At 44.4% G+C, this 26,504-nt stretch overlaps 1 protein-coding gene across 4 annotated transcripts in view; it reads left to right on the top strand.

Moving 5' to 3' along the window:
- LOC129709293 (coiled-coil domain-containing protein 60-like) overlaps positions 1 to 26,504 on the top strand; it is a 117,326-nt gene that overhangs the window by 23,316 nt on the left and 67,506 nt on the right. For all 4 annotated transcript variants that reach the window (XM_055655570.1, XM_055655572.1, XM_055655571.1 and 1 more), the window contains exon 4: positions 19,084 to 19,269. In XM_055655570.1, the coding sequence (XP_055511545.1) occupies positions 19,084 to 19,269 (186 nt within the window). The remainder of the gene's footprint in view (positions 1 to 19,083; positions 19,270 to 26,504) is intronic.

The raw sequence follows: 26,504 nt of genomic DNA, 5'->3' as shown, positions 1-26,504 counted from the left end.
AGCCGGTAGAATGCACCCAACATCTCTAAATAATTTAGCCACGTGGCTAAAGATATGAAGACTCATGCACATCCCATCTGCCACCGCAACTAGAGATGATATTAGTAACACCCCAACCTTGAGCGCTAGCATCAGTTTGTAATATAACTGTTGGACTGCTGACTAAAATTGTATTGGAGCAATGCCGAATGTTGGTCGTCCACCATTGTAAGTCAGAAATAGCTGGTAATCGCATAGGTCTGTCAAAATGACCTGCATGATTTTTGGGTACTTACTCCTTTGCACGTTGTAACTTTTGACAATGCAAAGGTCCAAACCGAGCGGCTGGAAATGCAGCCACTAATTTCCCGTCGATGAAAAATGACAGAGATATTAATGATTTTACAAAAGTCCCCATTCTCTCTGCTGCCCCTGCTAGCAGCAGGGGGGAAGGACTATAAAACCAGCAAGTGTTGTGCTTCAATCAGTCTGCAAGCTGGAGGAAGGCAGAGGGTCACGTTTCTCTGAGCTGTGAAGAACACTGAACACATGTCTACTCAAATGCGTGGCCTTAGTGGTTCTCAAACACTTGCAGAATGTGTCTATTGGTTCTAAAATGTTTGCAAAAAGTGTTTACTGGTTCTAAAATGCTTGCAAAAAGTGTCTCTTTTGGTTCTACAATGCTTGCAGAATGTGTCTTTTTTGGTTCTAAAATGTTTTTAGGTTCTACCCCCCCTTTCCTCTCCCCCCCTTTTCCTCTCCCCCCCCTTTCCCTCCCTCCCCTCCTCTCCTCCTCTCCTCTCTCCCCCCCCTCCCCCCCCCCCCCCCCCCTCTCTCCTCTCCCCCCCTCCTCTCCCCCCCTGTCTTCTCACCCCCCTTTCCTCTCGTCCCCCCTCTCCTCTACCCCCCCCTCTCCCCCCCCCTCCCCCTCCTCGTCCCCCCTCTCCAGGCCCCCCCTCTCCTCTCCCCCTCTCCCCCCCTCTCCTTCCCCCTCTCCCTCTCTCTCTTTCTCCCCCTCTCCATCCTATCCCCTCCCCCCTCTATCTTTTTCCTTCCCATTCCATCTCCTTCCCTCTCTTTCTCTCTCTCCCTTCTTCCCCACCTCTCCCCTCCTCTTTCTCCTTCCCTTCCTCTCTTTCCCCGTCTCCCCTCTCAGCACACCCTCTCTCTTCCACTCTTTCCCCTCTCTCCCCCTCTCTCTTCTCTCCTTCCTCCCCTCTCTCCCCCCTCTTTCCCCCCTCCCTCCCCTCCCCCCCTCCCCCTTCCCCCCTCCTCCCCTCCCCCAACCTCCCCCCTCCCCAACCTCCCCCCCTAAACCCCCCCTCCCTCCACACCCCCCTACCCTCTTCCCTCCATCCTCCCCCCCTCCTCCCCCCACCTCACCCCCCTCTCAGCACCCCCTCTCTCCCCCCCCACTCTCACCCTCTCTCTCTCCTCCCCTTCTCCCCCCCACCTTTCCCCCCTCACCCACCCTCCCTCTTATCCTCCTCTCCACCCCCTACCCCTCTTGCCCCTCTCTCTGTGTCTCTGTCTCTCTCTGTGTCTCTGCCCTTTCTCTCTCTGCCCTCCCTCTCTACACACCCCGCCCGCCCCCCGCCCCTCTCTAGATGTGACTGCAAATTGGGGGCTATGCATCAGTAGATAGGGTGGTCATGGGGTAAAAGGAGCAAATTAATAATATTAATATAATATCAAGGGGGTAATTAGCGTGCGTGTGGGGGGGGGGGGGGGGGGGGTATAGTTAGTGTGTGTGATGCTGCATGCCGCCACCCCACAACCGCACGTTGGGGGAACAGACCCAACGGATCTGCACTTGGTCTAGTTCAATTTAAAATTTTACATAGATTATATTCAAAAACAAGATTGAACAAATTTTATCCAAATATATCCCCCATTTGTGATAAATGTCTATCCCAAAACGCAACTATAATACACTCATTTGTATTATATCCTGCATAAAACTTTATAGATTTTGGAGTGATATTTTCGAAATATTAACAAAATTATTCAAGATAAGAATGGAATCTAATACTGAAATGATTATTTTTGGAGTAATGGAAGATGGGAATAAATTGAACACATCTCCAAATTTATTTTTTAACTATGGTTTAATAATAGCAAAAAAATTAATACTTAAATTTTGGAAAAATACATCAATACCAACGCTTAAAATGTGGATTGCAAGTATGTTGGACACCGCGCATCTTGAGGAAATGCGATTCCTCCTAATGGATAAATCAGGCCAATTCATAATGAGTTGGTCTCCATTTGTCGTCTTTATGGAATCATATGGGGCAACACAATTGTAAAAGTTAACTGTTTCAGGACTGGATGAGGGTTGGTCAAGATTATAAACAATGATCTCCTTACCTTTTTTTATTTTTATGTCTTATTCTCTTTTTTCTATTTTCTTTTCCTCAACTTTCTTCACTCACTCGTCTTTTTTCTTTTTCTTCACACTCTATATATCTCATGTCTTTCTATCCTTTACTATCTAATTTCTTTTTCTTATTCTCATCTTTCTTTATTATAACAAAAAAAATAAGAAGCTGTACATAAAATGTATTATGAAAATATATATTAGGCACTTTGGTGCCATATGATTGTACTTACTTCTAATAAAATAAAATATTTTAAAAAAAAATCAAGGTCCTTGACCTGTTTTGGTAGGTTTTCTCCGAAGGGGAGATTTGGCGGCTGAACGTTGCTGGCTTTACATAACCCCGCAAATTTGGTGTTCAGGGCAGGTCTGATGGCAATTTTTCGGAAACAATTGATCTCAAAATGCACATTAGTGCCAGGGCATCCTATTGTTCATCCGACAATAGCCCTCCATCTACGGACCTGGCAAACCCCGTTATGCCCGAAGCCAGTAATTTGAGGATTTTCTGGATTTTTACTTCTTGGGCCCTGGTGCCTCCTCCAATATATCCCCAAATCGAGTTGTTTATGGCCGCTACATTTAACGAAGCACAGTTTACAGGTGCCTTGTATTTGGCAGCTGTATCTGTCATCACATGCTCCTGCAACTGTTGGGAGGTGAGGTGGTTAATACTTGCAGCCTGCTCCTCCTGTAACGGCTCCCCTGTTTGCGAAGGTATCACGAATTTGGAAACAATGGCAGGTAAATCCTGTGCTTCCTGCACCCCATGCATACTAGTATGTTTTTCAGCCATTCCGCCGAATTTAGAGTCAGCCCTGTACTGACTCCGTACAATCCCCTCCGCGGTGAGGGAGACATTGTCCAGTCCTGAACCAGGCGCCGCCGTGGGCCTCCGAGGAGACCCGCGCTGATATACCTCCATTTGTTGGAGCATATCATGATGGAGCATCTTTTCCATTAGACGCTCCATCCGGGATAAATGTCCTAGGACGCTATCCACTGTAGGAGGCAAGTCCTCCTGGCCTGACTCGTCCGAGTTCACAGGCCTATCCGTCTTACCTTTGGCCGTACCCCCTTTCTGGGGTACCACAGCGGATACGAGAGGTACCAAGTTGAAAGTCGCTGACCGCACAGTCAGTGACTCGGGTGGTGATATCAACCGCCGCCGGCTACCCGCACTCCCGGCCGGCTACCCGCACTCCCGCGGTCCTCTATAACCGGTTTCTCCGTGGCCCGTTTAGACTTAGCCGTGGACCTTTCTATCAAGTTTGTAAATTCACCGTTCTGTAAGCAAAATTTCAGAACAAAGACGACCTCAGAATAAGTGAAACTTACCTGTAGGGCCTTTTTAAACTTACCGCTGGAGGAGCAGCGCGCCTGCCAGTCAGTTGCTGCGCATGCGTTAGACGATAATGGATGCGCATGCGGGCTGGCGGGTTCTTCACGTAGTCGCTCACGTGACTCCGAAGTAAAATTGAAGCAACTGATCTGTAATTTTAAAATATGTTTATCTTTTCTGCTATTCTCAATCTCATCTAATAATTCAGTTTTAAGCTGTACTCAATTTCTCATTGTCTATACTCGTTTTCACCGCGCTCACAGCTAACAATGGCCTGTTTCCTTGGTCATCGTTACTTTTTGCATATCTTTCATTCATTTTTTCTATATCTCTCCACATCACCGTCTATATCTCTCCTTTTCCTTTCCCCTGACTCTCAGTCTGAAGAAGGATCTCGACCCGAAACCTCCACCATTCCTTTTCTCCAGAGGTACCGCCTAATCCACTGAGTTACTCTAGCTTTTTGTGTCTATGTCCTTCTAGAAATTGTGATGTTTGCACAATGTGTATACAGGTGACGGAGGATAGAGAATGAGTCATTAACGCCACTTTGTCACCTGGATCTCATTGAGCAAAAGGCTCATATTGCTGATCCCTTAGTTCCAAAGTACTAACGCAAACACTTATTTTCCATGTATGCTCTGGTCTGTGCCTAATGTACAGGCTGTGGAAGGCCACTTGCTGGTATATTCAACTATCCTCACACACGCTGGCCGTAACTCAGACTTATCAACCAGTTCAGGCAAACGTATTTAGTAAAATGAAAAATTGGTCTGCAGCAGCAAAAAGACGCCCCTGTGCTTGACAAATGGTCAAATTAATGCGTTTTAAAGAGCAAGGTAAATGGCAGCTGTTTAGTCATGGACTGCGGTTCATTCCCTTCATATTGATCTGTTTATAAATACAAAGAGACTGGATTAATTGGTGAGCAAAACCACCTGTTTCTGAAGCTGCTGCACACATGGGACTGAGTTGGCTCATCTCCCAGACCTTGGCCATTATTTTCCTGAAGTTAATATCTCGCACACAGCTGCCTCTGTACTCTCAGTTCCATCACTCCATAGTCCTGTAGTGTTTGACCAGCTTAAACCACATGCCTCCCACCCTGCCTCTTGGAAGGATGCCATCACATACGCTCAATTTTTCCATCTCCACAGGGCGGCACGGTGGTGCAGCGGTAGAGTTGCTGCCTTACAGCGCTTGCAGCACCAGAGACCCAGGTTCAATCCTGGCTACGGGTGCTGTCTGCATGGAGTTTATACACTCTCCCCGTGACCTGCGTAGGTTTTCTCTGGGATCTTTGGTTTCCTCCCACACTACAAAGATGTAAAGGTTTGCAGGTTAATTGGCTCGGTATAAATGTAATATGTCCCCTAGTGTACGTACGATAGTGTTAATGTGCGGGGATTGCAGGTTGGTGCGGACTCGGTGGGCCGAAGGGCCTATTTCTGTGCTGTATCTCTAAACCTAACAAAAACACAGCATATGCTCCCAAGATGAGGCTTGGGAAATCCGAGATGTCCTCATTCTTCAGTAAATGTGCCCCCCCTCCTGCTATTGTGGATGAGTAGCAGTTTATCTAGCTCATCATCTTCCCCAGGCAGAACAAGGCCCTCAGCTTTCACCACTCCAGTTTCCACATACAACACATGCTTCTCTGACATTTCTACCACCTCCCACCTTCCTGTCCCCATTCCTTTCCCTATTCATAGGGACCATTCTCTCCATAAATCCTTGGTTCACTCATCGCTTCCTACCCAACCCACTCCAAGTCAATGCAACAATTTGCAGTCACACATGCAGTCGTCAACTTGTCCTCAAACCACTGTTTAGGATGCCTATTAATATTAATATTAAGGTGTTCTTACTTCAGTTGGTGTGAGATGAGGGCGGCATGGTGGCACAGCGGGTAGAGTTGCTGCCTTACAACACTTACAGCGCCAGAGACCAGGGTTCAATTCTGATCACGGATGCTGTCCGTATGCTGGTTGTATGTTCTCCCGTGACTGCGTGGGTTTTCTCCGAGATCTATGGTTTCCTCACACACTCCAAAGAGTATGTATGTTGATTGGCTTGGTATAAATTGGCCCTACTGTGTGTAGGATAGTGTGGGTGTTTCCGCATTGTATCTCTAAATTAAAATAAACTAAGCTAACCAGCTTAATCCATATCAAAATTAGTTCCTCCTCCCGGACAATTTTTACATCTTTCTGTAGCTTAGGTCCCGATATATTTTGTCCTATTGTCCTGGCTTTTGATTTGGATTGTGTTGGACAGATTTGCTCCTTTTTTGGTTTCTGTTTGGGAGTCAGGCCCCACGCACATAATAAGCTGTGGTTCTACACTGAGGCCCTGAATGTACAAACTCACTGTTTTTAGGCAAGGCAAAGCAAGGCAACTTTACTTATATAGCACATTTCATACACGAGGCAGACTCAAAGTGCTTCACATAAAAACATGTCATACAATAAAATGAAATAATAAAATGAAATAAAATAGAAGAATTAAAAAAAAGAAAAGCAAAATTAAAAATGCATTATAAAAAGTGCAAAAGTGCTGGGTGTACGTTCTCTTTTACATTGCGTTGTCTATCTTTCTCTCTCCCTGATAGTGAAAAATCAAAAGCATGAGTTGTTTATACTTGGCAGGCCAAAGACCACTCCAATCAACTTAAAAACTGGTATCTTGGCTACTGTTGGATGTTCAAAGATGCCATGGCACATTGAAGTCAGGGCATGACTGCATTATTCATCGTGTGTTTACAGGCACCTTTGTGCATTGTTCAGACAGATATTTGAAAGACTTAAAAGAAAACCACAGGCTGTGTGGCTTATAAGTTCCTCAAGTTTTATATTGCACTGAAATTAAACCATAATGCAAACAAAAATCTGTAAAGCCTATTAGATAGGTAGTAATTAAGTGGGACTGGACCCTCCCCGAATTGTGCTGGATGTTTATGGCATTGTGCCAAATCATTTGCTTAGCTACTTGGATAGTGGGAATACGAAAATGAACTTCTCGTGGGTTCTCGTCAGCACCAAACTAGAGTAAAGCTGTAATGATCTGTTCTCCGATTATTTGGAAATGCTGATGTTCATATGGTTAATAGGAGCAGAATTAGGCCATTCGGCCTATCAAGCCTACTGCGTCATTCCATCATGGCTGATCTATCTCTCCCTCCTAATCCCATTCTCCTGCCTTCGCCCCATCACCCCTGACACCTGTACAAATCAAGAATTTATCAATCTCTGGCTTAAAAATATATAACTTAACATGTATCACATAGAATTCATGCAGCAATATATGATATTGCATGCATGGCAGACTATGTAGACTATAATGTCAGGCTATACAGACTCCACAGGCTTTTGTGGCAATGAATTCCACAGATTCACCACCCTCTAAGGATGTTTCAGCATCGGCAGATCCAGTGCTGTGTGTAGACACACTGGGATTCTGTTTCCATTGATCCCATTAAACTCACCACGGGTCCCGTTCCTGTACTTCCTTGAACTCCACTTCTCTCTTCTCTCAGGCTTGCTTGATCTCACCGACGTTTTGTTCCCCTGCTCCCTTGAAATTTACTGGAGCCCGTTTCCCGCATTCCTTTACCATGTTTACCAGAAAATGTATTATACTAATGTGTAACATCTTAAACAAATGAACTGGAAGTAAATGTAGGTATTAATAAAGAATAACAGAAAATAACAGATAATTCAGAAAGCCTGATAGTCAGCACCACCGAAATCGCCAGTGTGTTGAGCAAAGAATGTTACAATCGATTCAATGGTTGCTTCATAATTACACCGAAGCAATCCACAGGACTGCTAATTGACACGGTGGCGCAGGGGTAGAGCTACTACCTTACAGCGCCAGAGACCCGGGTTCGACCCTGACTACAGGTGCTGTATGTACGGAGTTTGTATGTTCTCCCATGACCAGTGTGAGTCTTCTCCGAGATCTTCGGTTTCCTCCCACACTCCAAAGACATAGAGGTTTGTAGGTTAATTGGCTTGGTGTAATACTGTGTGTGTAGGATAGCGTTAGTGTGTGGGGATCGCTGGTCGGTGTGGACACGGTGGGATAATGGGCCTGTTTCCACGCTGTATCTCTAAACTAAACTGAACTAAACTACTCCACCCAGGGCACCCTCTCATCTCACTATTGCCTTTGGAAAGAGGGAGCTGGAGTCTGAGAACTGTGATTGAAGACCAGCTTCTTGCCATCCACTATCAGGCTCTTGAAGCACACAGCGCAACCCTAACCACAACCCCACCTCAGATTGAACGACTATGGGCTTTGTATGAGGTTGCACTACTTCAGCTTGCTCTATTATGGTCTAGGTAACTGATAATCTTTTGTATTGTTGCTTATCATGTATTTGTTTTGTGTTATTGCGTTAATATTCGGTAAAGCTGCAACACCTTAGTATTTCATTGTTGCTGCCCCAGTAAACGGGGCAATTGTATTGGCAAAATTGTATTGCAAGAATTATAGTCCCAAAAAATAGCAGTAAAATACCTGACTGTTGTAGCGAAAGACACAAAATGCCGGAGTAACTCAGCGGGTCAGGCAGCATCTCAGTTCAGTTTATTGTCAGGAGTGCTGAGGTACAATGGCAACTTTTTGGTGCATGCTACCAGCCAGTGGAAAGACATGATTACAATTGAGCCATTGTATAAAATAATAGGTGACGTTTCGGGTGGAGACACTTCTTCAGACTGTTAGTCAGGGGCAAGGGAAATGAGAGATATATGTGTTTGAAGCTATGAGGGAGAATTCCCCTGGCATTGACTGAATGTTGCCATGGTTTCTGCGATCACACAGATTACTGCACCATTGGGGAAAACGCTGTTGCCCAGAGCACTGCATTCAGGACCCCCTCCTAAACCAAGAGTGATAGCATAGAGCATATGCTGGTGCTGTGCTGGATCTTGAACAAGCTTGGTGAAACAATCAGTTGCCAACCTCATTGTTGAAGGATAGCTTCATGTACCATTCAAGACAAACGTGAGTTGGAGGTGGCAGCAACTAGCACAGCAGCAGGAAGACTGAACATCAACACAGTAAAGAGGTTCTTCTGCAGTTGTATAGGAGTCTGGTGAGACCACATCTGGAGCATTGTGTACAGTTTTGGTCTCCTAATTGGAGGAAGGTCGTCCTTGTGATTGAGGCAGTGCAGTGTAGGTTCATGAGTTTGATCCCTGGGATGGCGGGACTGTCATATGAGGAAAGATTGAAAAGGCTAGGCTTGTATTCACTGGAATTTAGGATGAGAGGTTATCTTATAGAAACATATAAAATTATAAACGGATTGGACAAGCTAGATGCAGGAAAAATGTTCCCAATGTTGGGCGAGTCCAGAACCAGGTGCCTTAGAATAAAGGGGAGGCCATTAGGTGAGAAAAAACCTTTTCACCCAGAGAGCTGTGAATTTGTGCAATTCCCTGCCATAGAGGGCAGTGGAGGCCAAGTTACTGGATGGATTTAAGAGAGAGTTAGATAGAGCTCTAGGGGCTGGTGGAATCAAGGGATATGGGGAGAAGGCAGGCACGGGTTATTGATTGGGAACGATCAGCCATGATCACAATGAATGGCGGTGCTGGCTCGAAGGGCCGAATGGCCTCCTCCTGCACCTATTTTCCATCTATGTTTATATGATGTGGGATAATTTGCTCTGGAAGAGGCTGCAACCTGTTGAGTTTGCATTAATTGTTCAGAATTAATTTCGTTATTAACACCTGAGGGAATGTGGGGAGGACAGGTAACAGGGAAAGGTCATGGGGAATGGGATTGCTCTTTGAGGTGGCTTAGACTTGCTGGGTTGAAAGCCCAGCCTCTCCATCGTAAGCAAATGTGGAAAATGATAAATAAGTGTTAAAAGTACTCTGGTCCATGAAGAAGTCAAACTGTTTGTCAATGTTGTTTGCACAACGTTGATTTACGCTCACAAACAATTCATAACCAGTTGCTGTCCGTTGCCTAGAAACCTCTATTATTCAACAGTCTTCTTTAACTATGAGAGGCATCTTTTCTTGTAATTAGTTTCCCAGGAAACACTACAGCCTGATATTAATCTGGCAAAAGGCTGAAGATGTGCAGGAAGGACGTACAAACATTGCAGCAATTAAACGGAGATGCTCTGGAAGTGATAGCTGGCTGGGAAATGTTTTGTTGCCAAAAACCAGAACCAGAGTTGGACAGGTTTAACAGCTTGGTCATGAGGGATGAGACTCGTCGGAGAGGTTTAAATGGACATATACTGCTGGGTCAAGAATGATATCCTGTTCCACCTACATGTTGGGTTACAATTGCAATATTTGAATGCTCTTTTCCTCACAAACTCTCTCAAAGACATGCAGGTTTGCCATTTAGAGTTCAAAGATAGAGCTTAAAAACCTACATGCTCAAGTCCAGGTAAACTTTAGTTTTTCTTTAGAGATACGCCGTGGCCCTTTAGCTACCAGGTCTACTACACCCTGGGGACAAGTTCTTACAGAGGCCAATTAATCTAGACACCTGCATGTCTTTGGTGTGTGGGAGGAAACCGGAGCACCCAGAGAAAACCCACACAGTCACAGGGAGAAAGTGCAATCTCTGTACAGACAGCAACCGCAGTCAGGATCGAACCTGGGTCTCTGAGAATGTGAGGCAGCAACTCTACCACTGTGCCACTGTGCCACCTTTCTTGGTTAATTGGCTTCTGTAAATTGTCCCTGACTGCTGGTCGGCATAGATTCGGTGATGCTGTTAAAAGTCAAGTTTAGCTTATCTCGGGCACGTCTGCCTTTATTGTCGGAGTTGGAGCTGGGTTTGAGAGAATGGTTTTGACCAATCACAGGAGACAGATACCTCAGTGATGGTCTTAAACTAGGATTTATTCGGATAAACTAAACTTAGAATTAACAAACTCATCGGGAAGGCTGGCTCCGTCCTGGGGGCGGAGTAGGATTCATGGGAGGTTGGTCTTGGAGGGGAGGATGCTCCTCAAACTGTGGAGCATCCTGGACAATACAGCTCACCCCCTCCATGACACACTGGTCAACCTGAGGAGTACCTTCAGCAACAGTCTGGTTCCACCAGGATGCAGCACAGAACGCCACAGGAGATCCTTCTTCCCTGTGGCTATCAAACTATACAACTCCTTTCCCTTCTGTCATGGGGTAGACTGAGACGGACTCCCATCTCCTCCCCTCCCCCCCCACACCTCGCCTCCTCCCCCCCCCCCCCCCCCCCCCCATCCCCCCCAATCCCCACCGCTCCCCAATCTTTGCACATCCCCAATCCTTTCCACTCGTCACATTAATTTCCTGTTTCATGTATTTTGTGTTTTAATGACTTGGCAGAACAATTTCTCTCCTGGGATAAACAATGTTCTATTGTATCGTATTGTATTGTAAAGGAAGGTCTGTGCCTTCAGTTTGATAACCATTAGTGTTGCGCTCATTATGTCCTCGTTTAAGGCAGGTGAAGGCAGGAATCAAGCGAGGCCAGATCCCAGACCCACTCATCCCCCCAGGCGAATGTTGTTCCTTCCATTTCCCTCCCCCTTCCTAGTTCACCTACCTGTCTCACGATCCCCCTGATTAAATATTATCTCTATATACTTTGTTGTTACCTTCTCCTTGCTCACAGCGATCTATTCTACATTTTCCTTTCTCCACATCCCCTTTGCTGTCTCATTTTCACGCCTTCCCCTTCCATATCTTGGTGTAGCCCTCTCCCCCGACTCTCAGTCTGAAGAAGGGTGTCGACCTAAAACGTCACCCATTCCTTCTATCTTGAGATGCTGCCTGTCCCGCTGAGTAACTGCAGCATTTTGTGCCCATCCTCCCATTGAACGACGGCCTTCAGACACCAGTGGTACAATTAATTGCCAACACGATCATTTGCTGCCCTCCCTCCTTCTGAGAGCCCTGTGACTCCCTGATGGCATTAACTCCAGCCGCCAAGGCTAATGTCAGAAGATCCTTCATGAGGATGAAGTTATAGAAATGGTGTGGCCCTGATGGTGTAAAACATGCATGGGGCGACTAGCTGGTTGGTTTACACATGGGATCCAAGGTGAGCTAGTCACTTGGATGTGAAAGTAGTTTGCTTTAAGGTGGCAGAGGAGGATTATTTTACACATCTATTAGATCACCTACTCTCCAAGGAATAATATCCTACCTGTCCAACCTCTCCCTATAACTCAGTCCCTCAAGTCCTGGCAATTCCTATTTGAAACATATAAGATTATTAAGGGTCTGAAGAAGGGTTTCAGCCCGAAACGTTGCCTATTTCCTTCGCTCCATAGATGCTGCTGCACCCGCTGAGTTTCTCCAGCTTTTTTGTGTACCTAAGATTATTAAGGGATTGGACATGCTAGAGGAAGGAAACATAACCAGAGGCCACAGTTTAAGAATAAGGGGTAAGCCATGTAGAACGATGAGGAAAAACATTTTCTCCCAGAGAGTTGTGAATCTGTGGAATGCTCTGCCTCAGAAGGCAGTGGAGGCCAATTCTCTGGATGCTTTCAAGAGAGAGTAGATAGAGCTCTTAAGGATAGCGGAGTCAAGGGATATGGGGGGAAGGCAGGAACGGGGTACTGCTTGTGGGTGATCAGCCATGATCACAGTGAATGGCGGTGCTGGCTCGAAGGGCCGAATGGCCTCGTCCTGCACCTATTGTCTATTGTCTATTCTCTATTGTCTATAACTTTATAAATGTTTTCTGCACTCAGAAAACGACACCTTTTCCATTGCAGGATGACCTGAACTGAGCGCAATATATATACTTGCATACCCATACAATACTCCAAATATGGCCTCAGCAACATCTTGTACAGCTACAAGATGACTGTATGTTGTTTTAGTTTCTATACTCAATGTTCATGTTGATAAGGGCCAACATGTCGAAAGCCTGCTTCCCCGCTCTGTTCACCTGTGACTCTATTTTTAGGGAACAAGGTATTTATATTCCTATGTCTCTCTGTTGTACAACACTTGTGGAGCGACTCAGTGGTGCAGCGGTAGAGTTGCTGCCTTACAGTGCCAGAGACCCGGGTTGGATCTGACCACGGGTGCCGTCTGTACGGAGTTTGTACATTCTCCCTGTTACCACAAGGATGTTCTTCAATTTACTCCCACACTCCAAAGATGTACAGGTTTGGTAAAAATGCCAAAATTGTCCCTAGTGTGTAGGATTGTGCTAGTGTACGGGGTGATTGCTGGTCAGCGTAGACTTGGTGGGCCGAAGGTCCTGTTTCCACGCTGTATCTTGAAAGTCTAAAGTCTAAAACTAAAGGACACCACCGTTCACTGTGAAAGTCGAACCCTGGTTTGAACAAAATTCAACACATACATGTAAATAGAGGGATATGGAATACTATTATCAGGCATGTGGCATTACTCCAGTAGGCATGAGCAGGTGCCTGGTGCTATGCTGAACAATTCTAGGACTTCAGCGATACATAGAGCAATTTTCTGAAGCGTTTCTTTAGGAAAGAACTGCAGATACTGGTTTAAATCGAAGGCAGACACAAGTTCTGGAGTAGTCAGCGGGACAGGCAGCATCACTGGAGAGAAGGAATGGGTGACGTTTTGGGTTGAGACCATTCCTTCTCTCCAGAATTTTGTGCCTACCTTCAATTTAAACCAGCATCTGCAGTTCTTTCCTAAAGATATTGGAATCCCTATCAAAATACAAAGTGCTGGAGCAAATCAATGGGTCAGGCAACATCTGTGGAGGGAATGGACAGACAATATTTTGGGTTGGTACCCTTCTTCAGTCTGAAAAAGGGTCTCGACCCGAAACATCATATGTCCTTCCTCTGACTGCTGATTTCTTCCAGCACTTTGAGTTTTGTAAGGAGTCTATGACTATGACTAGTTTGAATACATGACTTTTGTGCCAAAGTGGAGAAATTTGCTCAACTCTAGTAATTATGTTTCCACTACACCATTAACTTAATATTGTGAGCACTGCTCTGTAATACATGAATCAAAGAGGTTGCTTAAAACCATTGACCTGATTTTCTTTTACCATATAAACTCAGCATTAATTAACATTTTACCTTGGCTGTGAATATAATGTTAATTTCCGTAATAATTCTTAATAATTTAAAAATTCTTTCAGAATACATGACATGCTGGTGACGTGCGAATACTCGTTAGCTCGGGCTGCATGCAAATAATTGTTTTATCAGAGCTGCTGGTGGAACTGGATTATTAGCAATAGATTCATCATTCAGAATATCATTGGATAAGGTGCTATGCTGTTACAAATGTTGACATTTCTAAATGTTAGGGTGACTGATTAATAAGTATAGGATTGCATTTGCATTGTTTATGAATGCAAGCAGGTTGTTAGAATAGTGCATCTCATCTGTCAATAGTATTTGGAGCTATTTTATTAAAATATATGTTATTCAATAAAAATTCATCTTATAGAAATATGTAAAATAATCAAGGGATTGGACAGGCTAGATGCAGGAAACATGTTCCCCATGTTGGGGGAGTCCAGAACCAGAGGCCACAGTTTAAGAATAAGGGGTAGGCCATTTAAAACTGAGATGAGGAAAAACTTTTTCACACAGAGAGTTGTGAATTTGTGGAATTCTCTTCCTCAGAAGGCAGTGGAGGCCGATTCACTGGATGCATTCAAAAGAGAGTTAGATAGAGCTCTTAGGGTTAGCGGAATCAAGGGATATGGGGAGAAGGCAGGAACGGGGTACTGATTGTGGATGATCAGCCATGATCGCATTGAATGATGGTGCTGGCTCGAAGGGCCGAATGGCCTCCTCTTGTACCTATTGTCTATGTATCTATGTAAACATATAGCAGGTGGACATTAGACTTTAGAGATGCAACATGGAAACTGTACCCTTCAGTCACCGAGGGACAATTTACACACAAGGGACAATTTACAATTTAATCAAAGACAATTAACCTACGAATCTATATGTCTTTGGAGTATGGGAGTAAACGGAGCCCCTGGAGAAAACTCACGTGGTCACAGGGAGAACGTGCAAACTCCGTACAGACAGCGCCCGCCGTCAAACACAGGTCTCTGGCGCTGTAAGCAACTCTACCGCTGCGCCACTGTAGAAAATAGTTACGAACACAAAAGGCATATTGACCATAATTGCAAAAGTATTGAAGATAAAAATAGTGAATTTTTGTTACAATAGTGTAAGGTGTTGTTGAGGCCACACCCGGAGTATTGTGCACCATTGTTCGCCCCCCAAAGAAAGTATAAGGTGGCAGGAGAAGTAGTCCAAAGGAGATTCAGTGGGCTCATTACTAGACTGAGAGAGTGGCCCCTCTCACTATAAGCTGCCCAGTATTGCCACCAAATAAGTCATGTCTGATTGAGGATGAGTGGTTCGCTTGGGTAAGAATTGCACCGTTCCCAGCAGTAAGATCACTGGCATTCTTCAGGGAATGACTATGTACATGCAGGACAGCAAGGTAAACATTTACTCATCTTAAACCAGTGACGACCCAAGAAAGACTGTCAGCCATAATGGACATGCTCTGTGAGGTGGAATTTATTTCAGGGAGGGATTCCACAATTGGATGCAACTGCTCGACCCTGGCAACAGGAACATTATCCTAACTAATGGGTGCAGACGGGAAACTCCTTATTCAGCCCACTTTCCTGAGGCACCCTCAATTTACGCATACCTTTGATGATGAAGAACCTCTCAATCTGAAGAAGGGCCTCGACTCGTAACATCACCCATTCCTTCTCTCCAGAGATGCTGCCTGTCCCACTGAGTTACTCCAGCATTTTGTGTCTGTTTTTGGTGTAAACCAACATCTACAGTTCCTTCCTACACACTACATTTAATATTAACATTAGTTGGTTTATATTTGATTACCAAATAGAATACGGTGGGTATATGGAGCGAGCTGCCAAAGGAGGTTTAGTTTAGTTTAGAGGTACAGCACGGAAACAGGCCCTTCGGCCCACCGGGTCCGTGCCAACAAGCGATCCCCGCACATTAACACTATCCTTCACACACTTGGGACAATTTTACATTTATACCAAGCCAATTAACCTGCAAACCTGTATGTCTTTGGAGTGTGAGGTGAAACTGAAGATCTTGGAGAAAACCCACACGGTCTCAGGGATAACATACAAACTCCATACAGACAGCACCCGTAATCGGGATCAAACACGCTGGAGCGCTGCAAGGCAGCAAATCTATCGCTACACCACCGTGCCGCCCTAGATTGTTGCGGCAGGCACTATGACACCATTTGAAATACATTTGGACAGGTACATGGACAGGAAAGGTTCAGAGCCAAACACAGGCAGGCAAGACTAATTTAAATGGGACATCTTGGTCAGCATGGGCAATATGGGCCAAAGAGCCTGTTTCCATGTTGTATGGCTTTATGAGTCTATGACCAGTGCATTAGAGAAGGAAAGAGAAGTTTTGGTTGACCTCGCACAAGCAGCCTAAAATTGCAACAGTTGTGACTATGGGCAGATATATATTTGAGGCTAGTTGGATATTCAGCTCATGTCTGTGTGGGCATCAACTTTCACCTCCCCTCTACCCACAATAAATATCTCAACGACATTGCACAGAGAAGTCACTCTTGAAAGTTAAGAAACAACAAGTTACAAACTTCATTCCATTCTCAGAGGGTTAATATTTTCAGTAATATGCTACCAATGCTTGTGCCAGCGTTACTTGCTTCAGGTCATTGCAACATTTATTGCAGTTACAGCTAGTTTATCTTATGCATGCAGGAGATGTTTTCCTGAAGATGTACGCTGAAATGACAGAGTTTATTAAATACGGAGCATATACAGTTATTTGGTAGCGTTGTCTTTGATTGCAAGCTTTTAAAATTGATCTTTAACAGTTTTCAATTGAAGTTGCAATAATTATCCAGATTTAAATGTCTAGCCTGAAGCTACCGAGACAGTCATAAGTTCTGCCATGCCTTGAATATAGATTTTTGCCATCTACAGCTCAGACAGAAAATTAGAGCCAAGGATTTATTAGATGCTGCCACAAATATCTTTAATGACCCTGACTAATCCTGCCATCGTCCTCCTCCTTCGAGGGTGGTCTCTCTGGATTGAGAATGATTGGCTTCTGCTCCGATGTTAGTTGGCTAAGGAATATGTGCAAACTTGATACTCTTCCACAGATGGGGCAGGAGGTGAGCGACGGTTGGCCAGGTGGTAAAGTGGTATGCTCCCTCTCTCACACATACACAGGGCTCCTTTGTGCCCCCTTGGTGTGGCCTTTAGGTTCTCAATACTTTTTTGAGGTCATAGGCCATGCACTTTTTGAACAAAGCTTTCAACACATCAATTTCCTTTGTCCACCTGCTAATCACCCATGTGTAGGAAGGAACTGCAGATGCTGGTTTATACCGAAGATAGACACAAAATGCTGGAGTAACTCAGCGGGACAGGCGGCATCTCTGCATAGAAGGAATGGGTTGATGTTTCGGATTGAGACCCTTCTTCAGACACATAATCTCCCATGACGGAGCTTGGAATAATATATAATAATAATAATAATAAATTTTATTTATGGGCGTCTTTCAAGAGTCTCAAGGACACCTATATCTATTTGAGAGTCTGATGTTATGCGTACAGTTGTCATGGCCTGCCCAGCCCAATGTCAATATTTTGCTTAGTTTTGTTTAGTTTAGTTTATTGTCACGTGTACCGAGGTACAGTGAAAAGCTTTTGTTGCGTGCTATCAAGCCAGCGGAAAGACAATACATGATTACAATCGAGCCATTCACAATGTACACATACATGATAAGGGAATAACGTTTAGTGCAAGGTAAAGCCAGTAAAGTCCAATCTAGGATAGTCCGAGGGTCACCAATGAGGGAGATAGAGGTTCAGGACCGCACTCTGGTTGTGGTAGGATGATTCAGTTGCCTGATAACAGCCGGGAGGAAACTGTCCCTGAATCTGGAGCTGTGTGTTTTCTCACTTCTATACCTCTCGCCCGATGGGAGAGGGGAGAAGAGGGAGTTAATAAAAGCAACAGAAATAATCCAGGAAATTATAGTCCGTTGAGTTTTATATCAGTGGTAGGGAATTTATTGGAGAAGATTCTTGGGGATGGGATTTCCTCGCATCTGGAAAAACATGGATATATTAGGGATAGTCAACACCGTTTTGTGCAGGAGAAATCCCATCCTAAATATCACATTGCATTCTTGGAGGAAGCGATGTAGATGATTGATGAGGGTGGGGCAATCAATGTTTTAGTATGGACTTTAGTAAAGCATTTGACAAGGTCCCTCACGAAGCAATGGTCTAAATGATAAAGTCACATGGAATCCACATTGACTTGGTAAGTTGGATATAAAATGGGCTTGGTCAGGGACGGGAAGACACAGGGCAGTAGTGGGGGAGTGGGGGAGTGGGAGCGGACTACACCACCCAACCTTAATGACCAAAGAAACAATGTGTTGAAAAGTAGACAGAACTAAATTAGTCACATCTGGAGGGAATTGATGGGAATGTGGAGAGAACAGAATTGGATGAATACAGGATTAGTGTAAATGGGTGCTTGTTGGTCACTACAGGCAATGTGAAATACAGAGGGATCTAGGTGTTCTGGTGGAGATAGACTCAACGGGACAGGCAGCATCTCTGGAGAGAAGGAATGGGTGACATTTTGGGTCAAGACCCTTCTTCAGTGAGAGTCGGGGGAGACGGAGACACAGAGATAAGGAAGGGCGAGGTGTGAAAACGAGATATCAAAAGTGATGTAGCTCAAGGAAAATGTAGATAGATCACTGTTGGCTCGGAGAAGGTGACACCAAAGCAAACTGAGGTAAACATGTAATTGGGGACTGTCAGACTGGTCGGAGAACTGAAAAGGGGGAGGAATAGAGAGAGAGAGGGAAAGCAAGGGTTATTTGAAGTTGGAGAAGTCAATATTTACACTGCTGGGGTGTGAGCTGTCCAAGCGAGATATGAGGTGCTGTTCCTTCAATTCACTCTGACAGTGGATAGGCCCAGGAATGAAAGGTCTATGTGGGAATGGGAGGGGGAAGTTAAAGTGTGTAGCAACTGGAAGATCAGGTAGGTTTATGCAGAATGTTTTAGTGCATTTATTGTAAAATGTCAGCAGGCAGGTTCACCAAGTAGTAAAAAGGTCAAATCGCATTTTGTTTTTGTGTTGCAAATGGTTTTGAGGTTTGATAGGCAGCCATGGTCATATTGAGTGGCAGGGCAGACACAAGGGGCTATGTTTGCCTCTCTATTTTTGTGACCTGTCGCATGAAGGGCCAGTTTTGGATGCTGTTTCATCCATTGACTGTATAATGCTGGGCTACTTATCTACCTACCACCATGGTGGGACTGTGGCTTTATAGTTACAATATGCCCCATGCTTATTTGGCAGGCAGTTGGTCAACACAGCGAAGCAGGGACACGGCTTCTTCAAGCGACTACAGAGAGAGGAACAGGAGAAAAAAACTGCACAATTGATGGAGCAGAGGAAACTAATGGAGAAGCGTAAAACCGCATGGCAACCTCCAAAGCTTTCATCCGATGAGGAGTCTGAGGAAGAGCAGGATGAGGCGATGAGGTAAGCCCTTTCTATAAGAGGTATCTGCGGCAGCTTTTACATGTTCCTTTGCTGTACGAATTTCACTACTTCACTCCTATCGTTTTTTCAACTTTTATGAGGAATATTAATTGGAATCTAACTGTGGGCAATTAGCAAATACCAATCATCAGTTATAATGATAGAAGCAAAGTTTGTCTGCTTATGTATGTTTTTCAAGTGAATTTAATTTAGGTCATGTTTTATTCTAAAGATGATGATCTATCAATGTGCATGGCATCAACATTATCCAGTTTAGTTTAGAGATACAGCACAGAAACAGGCCCTTCGGCCCACTGGGTCCACGCCAACCAGCGACCCCCACACATAAGCACTATCCTACACCCACTAGGGACAATTTTTCATTTTACCAAGCCAATTAACCTGCAAACCTGTACGTCTTTGGAGTGTGGGAGGAAACCGAAGATCTCGGAGAAAATCCACGCAGGTCACGGGGACAACGTACAAACTCTTTACAGACAGCACCTGTAATCGGGGTCGAACCCGGCTGCATTCACTGTAAGGCAGCAACTCTACCGCTGCGCCACCGTGACCACCCTTGTTGCAAGTTACCTGGTGGACATGGAATAATACTTGGGTGAAACAGAAAGTGCTGAAGTAACTCAGCGGGTCAGGCAGCATCTCTGGAAGACATGGATAGGTGATGTTTCAGGTTGGGACCCACCTTCATATTGATTGTAGTATGGGTGAGAATGCTGGGAAAGAGGTGGGGATGTGATAGGTGTGTGCAGGTGAGTGGATTGGAGCACCTACACAATGCTCTGGAGTAACCTGCGGAGGTTTCTTCCACAGCGTGTAGCTAACCTGTAATCTCTGTCTACAAGGAGGGCCAGCTTAGTGTACGGTTGAGAACACCGTCACTTGCAGGTGATGTCAGATAAGTAGAAAAGTGCAGCACTGTGTAAAGATCGGGGGAGGAATGTAGTTGGAAGAAGACTGAGGGGAAGAGGGTCGGGATAGTGGAAGGTTGGTTGTGGGTGGGGGAGGTTTGGGAGCACAGGAATGAGGGGGTGGCTTACTTAAAATTGGAGAATTCAATGTTCATACCGTTGGGTTGCAAGCTACCAAATATGAGTGCTGTTCCTCTAATTTACCTGTGGCCTCACTCTGGCAAACTCTCAGTTGACCGTATCCTATTTATTATTATTTTATTATTAAATCGTTGGGAACATCAGCGACGTAGTGGTGCCGGTTTCCGACGGGCACGGTGACAAACGCACCACACATCCCTGTCCTCCATGCAGCTGGCAAGCTCCTCTTTCATCTCTACACGTGCGTCTTCCATCAACGTCTTCAGCGTCATCTTTATTGGCCGTCCCGGGTCACGTCTTCCATGGGTGGGTTCCCACAGCACAACCTTGTTTACCAGCATACATATCCCGATTTGTAAATATGTTGCCACTCTTCCATTGCGACAGGATTTAAACCAGGCGTGGGGAACCTGCGGCCTTAAGGCCACATGCAGCCTTCTAGGCCATTAAGTGCGGCCTTTTTGAATGAATCCAAATTTTGTAGAACAAATCTTTTTATTATTATTAATATCTTTTTGTTCATCTTTTATTATTTTTATTTTAATCTTAAAATGAACGTCTTTAAAATACTAAAGAGTAAAAGAAGATTCAACAAAATAATCCTCCCCGACGGACGGCCACAATTAAAACATTAGTAAGTCGTCAACAAAATAGAGAGAGTACAGAGGAGATTTACTAGAATGTTGCCTGGTTTTCAGCAACTAAGTTACAGAGAAAGGTTGAACAAGTTAGGGCTTTATTCTTTGGAGCGCAGAAGGTTAAGGGGGGACTTGATAGAGGTTTTTAAAATGATGAGAGGGATAGACAGAGTTGACGTGGAAAAGCTTTTCCCACTGAGAGTAGGGAAGATTCAAACAAGGGGACATGACTTCAGAATTAAGGGACTGAAGTTTAGGGGTAACATGAGGGGGAACGTCTTTACTCAGAGAATGGTAGCTGTGTGGAATGAGCTTCCAGTGAAGGTGGTGGAGGCAGGTTCGTTTTTATCATTTAAAAGTAAATTGGATAGTTATATGGACGGGAAAGGAATGGAGGGTTATGGTCTGAGCGCAGGTATATGGGACTAGGGGAGAATACGTGTTCGGCACAGACTAGAATGGTCGAGATGGCCTGTTTCCATGCTGTAATTGTTATATGGTTATATGTCATGAGGGCTATTTTAACAAAATAATGTACATTTTGAAGTATATCTAATTGAAGAATCTTGGATGCGGCCTTATTAGATTCCAGCTAACAATGCGGCATTCCACCATGAAATGATTCCCCATCCCTGATCTAAACCCTGGAAACCATTCTCAACAACACTGTGGAGGCATCTTCACCAGAATGACCACAGCGATTCAAGAAAGCGTGCAAAACAAATAAAGCTGGGCAATAAATGCTGCAAGAGTTAAACATCTTATACATCTCCCAACATCGCAACGTCCTACACTTTAACACAACATTTAAAATTCACAGCTAACTGTTTGTAACGCCTAGTGAAGGAATTTGGATCCTGTATGCTGTTTAATCATATTGAGGGTGTCTCTTCCAAACTGGATCCTTGTTTATATTCCAGGCATGTTCTCGACAGATGACATTTCATTAGGTGCCAGATCATCAATTACTATTATTTTAGCACCACATTTAATTATTGGTTCAGTGGCAACATTCTTCCTCTGAGTCACAAAGTAGCTTCAAGCCAAGATGTGACCGTGTAATCACAGGAAGGATGATCGGCATTGTTTAAGATGCCATCTGTTGCATGAGTGTTTAAACCGAGACCCTGCCTGCCCTTGTAAATTAGTCCACTACACATCCAGCACATTCTCCTGATTGCCTTCTCATTGTGATGTGATGATAATAACCTTTGTCAGAGCATTATAGAATGATGAAGTGTGGAAACAGGCTCTTTGGCCCAACTTGCCCACACTGGCCAACATATCCCAGCTACACTAGTCCCACTTGCCTGCGCTTGGTCCATATCCCTCCAAACCTGTCCTATCCATGTACATCTCTAACTGTTTCTTAAATGTTGGGATAGTCCTCGCCTCAACCACCTCCTCTGGCAGCTTGTTCCATACGCCCACCACCCTTGGTGTTCCTATTAAATCTTTTCCCCTTCACCTTAAATCTATGTCCTCTGGTCCTCGATTCACCTACTCTGGGCAAGAGACTCTGTGCATCTACCTGATCCATTCCTCTCATTATTTCATACACCTCCATAAGATCACCCCTCATCCTCCTGCGCTCCAAGGAATAGGGACCCAGCCTACTCAACCTCCCCTATAGCTCAGACCCTCTAGTCTTGGCAACATCCTCGTCAATCTTCTCTGTACCCTTTCCAGCTTGACAACATATGTATGAGGTTTATGTTTGGAACCAAGTTATGGTTTGTTGCATGGATATCTGCCTTGTGCACTAGAAAAGGCAGCCGGGGCCAGTCTTCGGTGACGTGTTCAAACTGTTTCACTCGTGATGCCACAGACTTTCCTCAACCACTGATTTCCTGTTAATTTCCCAATTTTCTGCTGACAATGATCACATACCCAACAGCAATAAATACACACCCAGTAAAAAATCATCACAAATCAATAAACTAATTGTTGCACTTAAGATGGACACATAAAGTTGGAGTAACTCAGCGGGACAGGCAGTATCTCTGGAGAAAAGGAATGGGTCATGTTTCAAGTCGAGACCCTTCTTCAGAATGGTTAGGGATTAGGGAATCAAAAGATTTAGACAATGATGTAGAGTAATAAAGAACAATGAACGAACAATATGCAAAAAAAATAACGATGTTACAGGAAATAAGCCATTGTAAGCTGTTTTTGTTGGGTGAAAACAAGAAGCTGGTGCGACGGGTGGGGGAGGGATAGAGAGAGTGGAATGCCGGGGCTACCTGAAGTTAGAGAAATCAATATTCATACAACTGTGCTGTAAGCCGCACAAGCAAAATATGAGATGCTCTTACAGAAATTTGTGTTTAGCCTCACTCTGACAATGGAGGAGACCGAGGACAGAAAGGATGTGTGGGAATGGGAAGGAGATTTAAGGTGTTTAGCAACCGGGAGATCAGGTAGGTCCAGGCGGACTGGGTGAAGGTGTTCCGTGATACGATCACCCAGTCTGCGTTTGTTATACTTGCTGCGAATCAACAATGATTGCCATTCATTGTTAGTCCATTGGCTTTGAAACAGCTTGGGGTCACTTGGGAATGTGAAAGGAATCATCGTCTCTCTTTTTTTTCTCATTTTCATCACACACCCAGTTTCCTATTTTTATACAGAAAAACACATGTTGCCTTGCACAGAGAGAGGGTAGCAATTTATCCCGTGATAGACACAAAATGCTGGGCAGGCAGCATCTTTGAATACAAGAAATGGGTGACATTTCGGGTCGAGACCCTTCTTCAGACTTCTGAGTCTGGGGAGAGGTAGTTATGGAGATAAGGAAGGGTAAGGTGTGAAAACAAGACCTTACACTCCACAGGAAATCAAGGAAATTGTAGAATAGATCGTTGTTAGCTATGAGAATGTAGCAACATAGCAAATAGAGATAAAATGTAAATGACTGGTCGGAGAATTGGGAAGGGGGAGGGGATGGAGAGAGAGAGGGAAAGCAAAGGATACTTGAAGTTAGAGAAGTCAATATTCATACCTCTGGGGTGTAATCTGCCCAAACAAACTATGAGGTGTTGATCCTGCAATTTGCGCTGGGCTTCACTCTGACAATGGAGGAGGCCCAGGACAGAAAGGTCAGATTGGGAATAGGAGGGGGAGTCAAAGTGTGTTAGCAACCAGCAGTTGTTACGACAATTTATCCTGTGAGTTCAGGTATTCCATTAGCTGGTCTTGCCTGTTTTATGAACCTCACCTTTTAAATTCAAGCCTTAATGTAATTCTCGCTACACCAGCTATATATCTTCCATACAGCAGATTGCTGCGTTTTAATCTGTAAAGCCTCAGATGAATGTGCACCTGAAGTGAATGATGTTATCTGAGCCTCCAGCAAAGTCATCATGGATTATTTTAGAAATGGACATTAAGCTTCTCTCCCACGCTGCACTCAATGTAGACCTACACAAGCGTTCAGTATGTACCCATCGTACATTGAAATACTAAAGACCTTCTAAATCATTTTGACTAAGCCATTTAATTCTACAAAAGATGGTGGGCAGCAGTTTCAGTTTTCATTAAATGCCCTTGTGACAGACTTATTCCTTGTAATGGGTAGATTTTATGCGCAGTCAGTAAAAGTGAGTATTTTGTTTTCAATGCTTATGAAGTGGGGTTGCATTCAGATGAAGGTGTCGAGTAGATTAAAAAAAGGCTAAAAACACCCACAAAATGCTGGGGTAAATCAGCGGGACAGGCAGCATCTCTGGACAAATGGAATGGGTGACGTTTCGGGTCGAGACCCTTCTTCAGACTGATGTCAGGGGAGTGGGCGATACACAGAGAAAATGTAGTCAGAGACAATAACATTAGTCGGAGAACTGGGAAGGGGGGGAAGGGGAAGGAGAGAGAGGGAAAGCAAAGACTACTTGAAGTTAACGAAGCCAATGTACATACTACTCAAATATTAAATATTGGGATGCTGCCTCCCCCACCCACTACAACAAATTTCAATTCTTGTTGAATCTTGAGGCCAGCTTAATGTGGCATGGTGCCTTTAGTTTAGTGTTTTAGTTTGGAGATGCAGCATGAAAACAGGCCCTTTGGCCCACCAAATCTGCACCAACCATTTGTGGAATTCCCTGCCACAGAGGGCAGTGGAGGCAAAGTCACTGGATGGATTTAAGGGAGAGTTAGATAGAGCTCTAGTGGCTAGTGGAGTCAAGGGATATGGGGAGAAGGCAGGCACGGGTTATTGATTTGGAACGATCAGCCATGATCACAATGAATAGCGGTGCTGGCTCGAAGGGCTGAATGGCCTCCTCCTGCACCTATTTTCTCTGTTTCTGTGTTTCTATGTTTCTAACCAGTATCCCCCCACATTAAAACTATCCTACACACATGGGACAATTTACATTTCACCTACAAACCTGTACGTCAATTCTGGGGTAACATCTGTGGCCGGGTGGTGTTAGAGAAGAACTACGCACTGTCCACCGGCACCCTGGGGAATTTCCGGGACCGCTGGGCACCGCGGTGGGTTGAATGCATCCTTGCCAAGGGATACAAGATAGTTGTATAAAAGTTTATTGTTTGTAATGTATTATGGTGGTGGCTTCAGTATTGTTTATTGCTGTAACCATATAACCATATAACAATTACAGCACGGAAACAGGCCATCTCGGCCCTACAAGTCCGTGCCGAACAACTTTTTTTCCCTTTGTCCCACCTGCCTGCACTCATACCATAACCCTACATTCCCTTCTCATCCATATGCCTATCCAATTTATTTTTAAATGATACCAATGAACCTGCCTCCACCACTTCCACTGGAAGCTCATTCCAGACCGCTACCACTCTCTGAGTAAAGAAGTTCCCCCTCATATTACCCCTAAACTTCTGTCCCTTAATTCTGAAGTCATGTCCTCTTGTTTGAATCTTCCCTATTCTCAAAGGGAAAAGCTTGTCCACATCAACTCTGTCTATCCCTCTCATCATTTTTTTAAAGACCTCTATCAAGTCCCCCCTTAACCTTCTGCGCTCCAGAGAATAAAGACCTAACTTATTCAACCTATCTCTGTAACTTAGTTGTTGAAACCCAGGCAACATTCTAGTAAATCTCCTCTGTACTCTCTCTATTTTGTTGACATCCTTCCTATAATTGGGCGACCAAAATTGTACACCATACTCCAGATTTGGTCTCACCAATGCCTTGTACAATTTTAACATTACATCCCAGCTTCTATACTCAATGCTCTGATTTATAAAGGCTAGCATACCAAAAGCTTTCTTTACCACCCTATCTATATGAGATTCCACCTTCAAGGAACTATGCACGGTTATACCCAGATCCCTCTGTTCAACTGTATTCTTCAATTCCCTACCATTTGCCATGCACGTCGTATTTTGTATGTATTATATACGTACTATATCCATGTACGTACTATATATTATTTGAATATTTGAATAAATATTTAAATTTAAAATTTAAACCTGTAAGTCTTTGGATTGTGGGAGGAATCTGATCTCGGAGAAAACCAATGCGGTCATAAAAACTCTGTATAGACAA

This window comes from Leucoraja erinacea, chromosome 25, assembly GCF_028641065.1.
Source record: "Leucoraja erinacea ecotype New England chromosome 25, Leri_hhj_1, whole genome shotgun sequence".
In the NCBI taxonomy this organism is placed as follows: Eukaryota; Metazoa; Chordata; class Chondrichthyes; order Rajiformes; family Rajidae; genus Leucoraja; species Leucoraja erinaceus.
Note: the sequence above shows the minus strand (reverse complement) of the source record. Positions and strands in the feature narration are given on the sequence as shown.